Source organism: Nicotiana tomentosiformis, chromosome 2, assembly GCF_000390325.3.
Source record: "Nicotiana tomentosiformis chromosome 2, ASM39032v3, whole genome shotgun sequence".
Classification (NCBI taxonomy): Eukaryota; Viridiplantae; Streptophyta; class Magnoliopsida; order Solanales; family Solanaceae; genus Nicotiana; species Nicotiana tomentosiformis.
The window spans coordinates 88120949-88129631 of record NC_090813.1 but is presented as its reverse complement, the minus strand read 5'-3'; the positions used below and the strand labels follow the sequence as shown (position 1 = coordinate 88129631).

Below are 8683 nucleotides of genomic sequence, written 5' to 3'. Positions count from 1 at the left end.
AGCTCCCAACTTGGTCTGAGCCTCATCCGATTGACACTCGGGGCCCCCGAGGCCCCCCCTTCCGAACATACCAACAAGTTTAGAATCATAAAACGGACTCGCTCGAACTCTCGGAACGCCCGAAATGATATTAAAACTAAGAATCACTCCTTAAAACCAATTGAATCAAACTTATGAACTTCAAGTTCTTCAATTTACTTCCAATGCGCCGAAACGTACTTATACCACTCAAAATGACACCAAATTTTGCGTGCAGGTCTTAAATGATACTACGAAACTATTCCCGGTCTTGGAATTCTGTTTGGACCTCGATATCACCAAAACCTGCTCCAAACCAAATTTAAAGAACTTCTAAAACCTTCAAGAACCAACTTTCACTATTAGGCGCCAAAACGCTCCCGGGTCACCCAAAAACCCGATCCGAACATACGCCCAAGTCCAAAATCATCATACGAACCTATTGGAACCGTCAAATCCCGATTCCGAGGTCGTTTACTAAAAATGTTGACCAAAGTCAAACTTGGCCTTTCGAGCCAACCTTAAGGAACTAAGTGTTCCAATTTCCACCCAAACTCTTCTAAATCCCGAACCACCCATCCCCACAAGTCATAAATCAGTAAAAGCAAGTACGAGAAGTCTTATTTAGGGAAAAAGGGTACTAGAAAGAAAAACAATCGGTCGGGTCGTTGTAGAGGCATTCGGCTCGCTCCACAAGAATAGAGGATACTTTATAAACAACCGGTTTAAGAGCTAATACAAGGCTAATGTACAATGAAACACAATTTTTATTAAAGATAAAGTAACCCGCCAAGACTCAATAAATGAAATTTGGTATTTTACAATTCCTCTAACAAATTCCGATAATATTTAGGCACTTTAATTAACAAGTAGGGTGCAAACATTTCAAGTATTTCATGATTCGGGTCGTAGACTACTCGGATATAAGCATAGTTAGTAGCTACGCACGGACTCTCGTCACCTCGTGCATACGTAGCCCCCACAATTATAAGCAAATAGAACTTTAAATCATCTATGGGGTAAATTCCCTCTTACAAGGTTAGGCAAGAGACTTACCTTGCCTCAAAGGTCGCTTTCCGGCCTCAAATTCACCCTAAAGCCTCAACTCGGTGCCGAACAATCCGAAACTAGTCAAATGTTGTATAAAATAATTAAAATACACTCAAAAGTAAATGACTTAACTATTAGAGTAATTACTCAACCCAAATTGGAAGATCCCTAAATTTTACCCCGGGCTCAAGTGCTTGGATTCCGGAAATTTTCGAAGAAAGTTGTTACCCATAACCTCACGAACTCAAATATATAATTTTCACTCAATCCCATAACCATTTTCTTGGGTAAATCCTATTTTTATCAAAACCTAGGGTTATTCATCTAAACCCATAATTTTCACAAATTTATATGTTAAAATCTACCCATAATCTATGTATTTAACTTACATTGGAGAGACAAATTTACATGTTAAAATCTACCCATAATCTATGTATTTAATTTACATTGGATAGAAATTACTTACCTCAAATAGCTAGTGAAAACCCCTCTCTAAGAGCTCCAAAAATTGCCCAAGGAATGCAATAAATGAGCCCAAAATGTTTGAGTCCCGTCTTAAATGAAGTTTCTGCCCAGCAGGACTTTCACATCTGCGGTCCCTGGGCCGCATTAGCGGTACCTCTTATGCGGAACTTAGTCCGCTTCTTCGAAATTCCACAGGCCCAGTGCTGGCCGCTTCTGCGAAAGGGACCCCGCTTCTGCGGACGGCGAAGCGCATTTACGGCCTCTACGCACCTGCGGGCGATCCATCGCAGAAGGGAGGTCACTTCTGCGCGTGCTTCTCAGCTTCTGCGGCCTCTAGCCATATACCCCAAAGCCGCTTCTACGGCCACAAGCTCGCATCTGCGGGCTCGCACATGTAGCAGTAAGCTCGCAGGTGGGGGCACACCAGAACTGGTGCACCAGCATCCCTTTTGAGTCCTAATTCGATCTGTGCATCATCCGGATTGCACCCGAGGCCTCGTCCAAACATACCAATAAGTTTGTAAACATATAATGGACTCGCTCGCACCCTGATAACGCAGAAAAAAATATTAGAACTAAGAATCGCAACCCAAAACCAATAGGATCAACTTATGAACTTCAAGTTCTTCCAACTCGCTCCGAGCGCGCCGAATCGTACCTAAATTACTCGAAATGATACCAAATTTTGCATGCAAGTCTCAAATCATCATACGGAGCTATTCCCAGGCTCAAAATTCCAAACGGACCTCGATAACACCAAAACCTACTCCAAACCAAATTTTAAAAACTTTTAAACCTTCAATAAGCCAACTTTTAATATTAAGCGTCGAAACGCTCCCGGATCTTCCAAAACCCGATCCGAACATACGCCCAAGTCCAAAATTATCATACGAACCTATTGGAACCGTCAAATCCCGTTTATGAGGTAGTTTACTCAAAATGTTGACCAAAGTCGAACTTAGCCTTTTAAAATCCAAACTAAGGAATCAAATGTTCCGATTTCAACCTGAACCCTTCCAAATCCCGAACTAACCATCCCCGCAAGTCATAAGATAGTGAGAGCACATACGGGGAGTCTTATTTAGGGTAACGAGGATCTAGAAAATAAAATAACTGGTCGGGTCGTTACATTTTTAGCATTCCAAATTGTCTATACAAATCTATAATATGAATATAGATTAAATTTTGTGTAAAATATAGTAGCATTTTCTCTATATGACACTTGACTTGACCCCATGCTTCACTATCACTATTTTAATATAATATATGAATTTATATTAAGTGTGGGTAACTTCAAATTTCAAAATAAAAAAGTTTCAAAATAAATAATTTTCAATATTAAAAATTATTATTTCTGTAAAAAAATAGTTAAACATATTTAAAATTTAATAGTTAAATAAAATATAAATTTATTATTTGCACGATACGTAGTGGGATAAATTTTAGATCAAATTAAAAAGTTTTAGAATTATTATTATTATCATTGTTGTTGTTGTTGTTGTCAATTAATGATGATTAGAGAAAAATAAATGAATATAAAATAAGTGATAAACATCCAAATTTTAATTTGAATAGAGTTGAAAGCTAATCTAATCTAAACACATAGATTCAAATTTTGTACCTTTCATTTAAAAATAATAAAAATTATAATTGTTTCTAATTTAAAATTGTAGTAAGATTTTATTAGGTATGAACCTTTAAATATTCAATATTAATTTTTTATTTGAAAGAAACTACTCCTCAATTAGAATTGACATTTTTTAGTTTTTAGTTGTTTTTTTAATTTTAAAATAATTAAACAACTTTATTTTATTTTATTGTTCCCAATACTTCAATTTTCTAAATTTATCAATAATATCTTTGTGTATTATTTATTTTATTTAATTTATTTTTATAAATTAATTCAAAGTTAAAATATCCTAATATTATCTCTATTTTCATATTTGTAAATTTTTCTACTATAATTGTAACGATTCGACCGGTCGTTTTGAGCTCTAGCGTGTCCTTCAGGGTTTGAGGCCTTGAGTAGATTCACTTCATGTATTACAACTTGTACTGTAACGACCCGACCGGTTGTTTTGCTTTCTAGAACCACGTTCCCCTAAATAAGACTTCTCGTACGTGCTTTTACTATTTTATGACTTGCGGGGATGGTTAGTTCGGGATTTGAAGAGTTTGGGTTGAAATCGAAACACTTGGTTCCTTAAGGTTGGCTAAAAAGGCAGTTTGACTTCGGTCAACGTTTTAAGTAAACGACCTCAGAATCGAGATTTGATGGTTCTAATAGGTTCATATGATGATTCCATACTTGGGCGTATGTTCAGATTGGGTTTTGGATGACCCGGGAGCATTTCGGCGCTTAATAGTGAAAATTTGTTTTTGGAAGGTTTTGAAGTTCTTTAAATGTGGTTTGGAGTAGGTTTTTGTGATATCGAGGTCCAATGGGATTCTGAGATCGGGAATAGTTCTGTAATGTCATTTAAGACTTGCACGCAAAATTTGGTGTCATTCCGAGTAGTCTAAGTATGATTCGGCGCGCTCGGAGCAATTTGGAAACTTAGAATTCATATTTTGATTCAATTCGGCTTTGGGGTGTGATTCTTGGTTTTGTTGTCATTTTACGCGTTTCGAGAGTTCGAGCAAGTCCGTATTATGTTTATAGACTTGTTGATGTAGTTGGACAGGGTCCCGAGGGGCTCGGGTGTGTTTCGGACCCCCCAGAGTTAAGTTGAAAACACCAGATTTTCTGTTCTGGTTTCCTTATTTGCGAACGCGGACAGATCCTCGCGTTCGCGGTGAAGGATTTGGGGATTGGAGGTTTTTTCCCTTCGCGTTCGCATACGCAGGGACGCGTTCGCGGAGGCCTGGGCCTTTTGGCCTTTACGTTCGCATTAAGTAGGCCACATTCGCGTAGAAGCCAGGGCCCTTTGGCCTTTGCGTTTGCATTGAGCAGGCCGCGTTTGCGTAGAAGCCTGGGCCGGGGCAACCTAGTTGCCTTATGCGTTCGCGTGTTGGGCCCCGCATTCGCGAGGAGTAGGCGGCCCAGTACATCGCGTTTGTATAGGTCCTCTCGCGTTCACGTAGAGCCTTTTCCTGGGCTCTTTAGTTTAGCCATCGCGATCGAGAAAGCTTGGCCGCGATCACTTATGAGGACCCCTAGGCAGAATCATCTTTTAAAAACGGGACTTAGGCTATTTTAGCTAATTTTCTTTCATTGTTGGGCGATTCTTGGAGCTCTTAGAGAGGGGATTTCATCTAGCACTTTGAGATGAGTAATTTCCACACAATGTGAGTTTAATACATAGTTCATGGGTAGATTATAACATGTAAATTAGTGGAAATCATGGGTTTAGGTGAAAACCTAGATTTTTGAAAAAAATGAGATTTAACAACGGAATTTGTTATGGAATTTAGTAAAAATCATATATTTGAGTTCATGAGGTTATGGGTAACAAGTTTCTTCGAAAATTTCTGGAATCCGGGCACGTGGGCCCGGGGGTGAATTTTGGGAATTCTTCAATTTGGGTTGGGTAATCGCTTTAATAGTTAGAATACGAACTTTTGAGCCTGTATTGATTAGTTTATATACTATTTGATTAGTTTTGGCTTGATTCAGCACCGAATTGAGAGTGTGAGCACATTCTTGGACCGAGAAGTAGGCCTTGAAATGAGGTAAGTCTCTTTTCTAACCTTGTAAGAGGGAATTAACCCCATATGTGAACTTAATCATTTTGTACTTCTATTTGTGGGGGATACGTACGTACGAATTGACGAGAGTCCGTGCGCATCTACTATTCATGCTTATGTCCGGGTAGATTTAGTATTTTGAAAAAGAATTGAGAAATATTATGATAACTTGAGAAAATCTATATTCAACTGCTTTGCAAGTATATTCCGCGAGCGGGGTAAATTTTCACTACTCTCATGGGTCGTTCGCCTCGACAGGTTAATTGATGTATTTATGGTTCGAGCCGTTCGACCCTCGGCAGTGCACAATATATTTATATGTATATTTGGATTGGGTCATAGGTCCTCGGCATAATTCGTGCGTAAAGATATTGGAACCCCTTTATATTTAATATTGTTCCATGGACTTGAAGGGTGAAAGGATTAGACGAGAGAAATGACTTGGTTCTTACTTGAAGTGGAAGGATTATTTACTTATTTTTCCTGCTCTGAGTTCTATTATCATTTTATATATCATGTTTAATTAGAACTTCATACTATTATATGTTTGACCCATAGTAAGTGTCGAAGCTGACCCATTATCACTACTTCTTCGAGGTTAGACTAGATACTTACTGGGTATATGTTGTTTATGTACTCACACTACACTTCTGCACTTGATGTGCAGGATCTGAGGCAGGTGCATCTAGTTATCATCCCGTAGCGCACGCTTGACTTCTGGTCCGAGACCACACGGTGAGCTGCCCTTTCGAGCCGTTCAGCAGCAGCCGGAGTCTCTCTTTTGATTTATTTTCTGTCTATTATATTTCAGACAGTAGAGTAGAGATCTTTTTTTATATTCTACTAGTAGCCCACACACTTGTGACACCAGATCTTGGCATATACTAGTAGACTTATGATTTTTGTTTTATTCCTATGGCCATAAATACATTCAGTTACTTTAGTTTTATTAATTTAAATTTGTTTCTTACTAAACCTAGTAAACTAAGGAAAGTTATTTACTTGGGAAACACTTATTAAAAAGGGAAAATCACTAGATTGTTCATTGTTGGCTAGCCTAGCAATGGTGTTGGACACCATCACGGCCTAAAATGGAATTGTGTGGTGACAACATGATATCAGAGCACTAGATTCACGTAGGTCTCACAAGTTATGGGCAGGCCTAATAGAGTCTTGTGGATCGGTACGGAGACATCTGTACTTATCTTCGAGAGGCTATAGGGTGTTAGGAAACCACTCTTTATTCATCTCCTATCGTGCAGTTGATGGTATACTAAGTTTCTTCTCTTACTCTCTCACGGATGGTAAGAACGCACGCGGCAGATATTCCGGACCCGGGAGGAGCTGCTCCCCCTGTTGCTAGAGGTCGGGGGAGGGCACTGGCCCGAGGTAGGGGATGAGGACATCCCAGAGTTGCCCCAATTGCACCACCAGTCGATCTAGTTGAGGATCTCATTGATGAGGAGCAGGGTGAGGTGCCCGCAATAGAGCCAGCCCCGGTTGATTTCATGTCAGCACCGGGCTTTTAGGAGGTCATGGGCCATATGTTGCGATTCATGGATTCTATGACCCAGGCTGGTTTATTTCCAACAGACCCAGCCACGTATCAGGTGGGAGGGGGAGCACAGACCCCTACTGCTTAGGCTTTTGGGCATGCAACTGCAGTATATCAGACCCCGGGCACACTACTCATGGGCGAAGCCCAGCCAGTTACAGTAGCTATACCTGAGCCCAGACCAGCTGCGACCAGCGAGCTGCAGAAGCTACTGGATAGATGGACCAGGATTCACCCTCCAGTCTTTTGGGGTGAGCAACATGAGGATTCCCACGACTTCATTGATAGGTGCAGGGACAGACTGCACAACTTGAGCATATTGGAGTCTCACGGAGTGGATTTCACTACCTTTCAATAAGAGGGCAGAGCACGTAGGTGGTGGAACTATTATCTCCTTAGCAGACTAGCAGGTTCTCCTCCCATGACTTGGGACCATTTTACACGCCTATTCTTTGACAGGTATTTTCCACCCTCTCAGAGGGAAGATTTGTGGCTTCAGTTTGAGCAGCTCCTGTAGGGTCAGATGTCAGTGACCGGTTATGAGACGAGATTCTCTAAGTTGCCTCGCCATGCACTCATGATACTTCCCATTGAGGCGGAGCGAGTGCGGAGGTTTGTTGCGGGGTTGCACTCTAGTATTCAGGCTAGTATGGCTCGGGAGGTTGAGATGGGGACTTCTTATCAGTTGGTAGTGGAGATTGCTCGGAGGATTGAGGGTTACCATCAGAGGGATAGAGAGCAGATGCAGTGGAACAAGAGGTCCCATTTTTTTTTAGAGAGTTCAGAGGTGTCCCAGCTGGGGGCAGAGGTCATTTTGGGAGGGGTTAGCCCAGCAGGACCCCATATTCAGCACCACCACCTCCTCGGGGTGTTCCAGCGCGACCCTACTTCAATGCTATGTCGGAGAGTTCTTACCGACCGCCAGTTATTCATGGTTCTTCCAGTGGTTACTTCGGTCATCAGGGTTCTTCTAATGCCTATTTCAGTGCCATGCCAGAGAGTTCATACCGCCCACCCGTTCTTCAGGGTTCTCCCGGTGGTTATTCGGGCCATCAGGGTCAGACTTCAGGGCAGCAGTCCACCGCTCTGAGAGGTTGTTATAAGTGCGAGGATCCTAGTCAGCAGCCTATGATTTCAGTACCAGTGGAAGTCAGGTAGGTGGGGGCCAGCCAAGTGGCGCTCCAGCCAGATTCTATGCTTTTCTGGCCAGACCAGATTCAGTGGCCTCAGATGCCATGATCACAAGTATTATTTCTGTCTTCGGTAGGGGAGCTTCAGTACTATTTGATCCAAGGTCTACCTATTTGTATGTGTCATCTCTATTTGCTCATTTTCTAGATATTCCTCATGAGTTCTTGGGTACTCATGTTTATATGTCCACTCCTGTGGGCGATTCTGTTGTTGTGGATTGGATCTATCGGTCATGTGTGGTCACATTCTGTGGATACGAGACTAGATCAGATCTTCTGTTGCTTGATATGACCGACTTTGAGGTCATCATGGGCATGGACTGGCTATCCCCATATCACGTCATCCTTGATTGCCATGTCAAGATTGTTACTTAGCGATGCCAGAGTTTCCTAGACTGGAGTGGAAGGGTTCGTCTATCAGTACATCTAGTCAGGTTACCTCTTATATGAAGGCTCGACACATGGTCGAGAACGGTTGTTTGGCTTATCTAGCCTATGTTCGGGATACTACTACAGAGTCTCCGGCGATTAATTCAGTACCAGTAGTCCAGGAGTTCTCCGATGTGTTTCCTTCTGATCTTCCAGGCAAGCCACCAGATCGTGATATCGACTTCTGTATTGACTTGGCTCCAGGTACCCAGCCTATATCTATCCCTAGTACCGTATGGCTCCGAAAAGGTTGAAGGAGTTGAAGGAGCAGCTTGAGGAGTTGCCAGCA

At 41.7% G+C, this 8683-nt stretch overlaps 1 protein-coding gene across 1 annotated transcript; it reads left to right on the top strand.

Annotated features, from left to right (window-relative positions):
* Positions 1–7672: 7672 nt before the first annotated feature.
* LOC138905223 (uncharacterized) lies at positions 7673–8340 on the top strand. Its single transcript, XM_070193729.1, has 2 exons — positions 7673–7929; positions 8043–8340. The coding sequence occupies exons 1-2, from the start codon at positions 7673–7675 to the stop codon at positions 8338–8340; spliced, it is 555 nt and encodes a 184-aa protein (XP_070049830.1).
* Positions 8341–8683: the final 343 nt, after the last annotated feature.

Bases quoted from the DNA above. Each gene is read 5' to 3' on its own strand.
- LOC138905223 (XM_070193729.1), top strand. From the start codon at position 7,673: ATGTCGGAGAGTTCTTACCGACCGCCAGTTATTCATGGTTCTTCCAGT. The intron at 7,930-8,042 runs GTAGGTGGGGGC...TGTCTTCGGTAG, and splicing joins TCAGTACCAGTGGAAGTCAG to GGGAGCTTCAGTACTATTTG.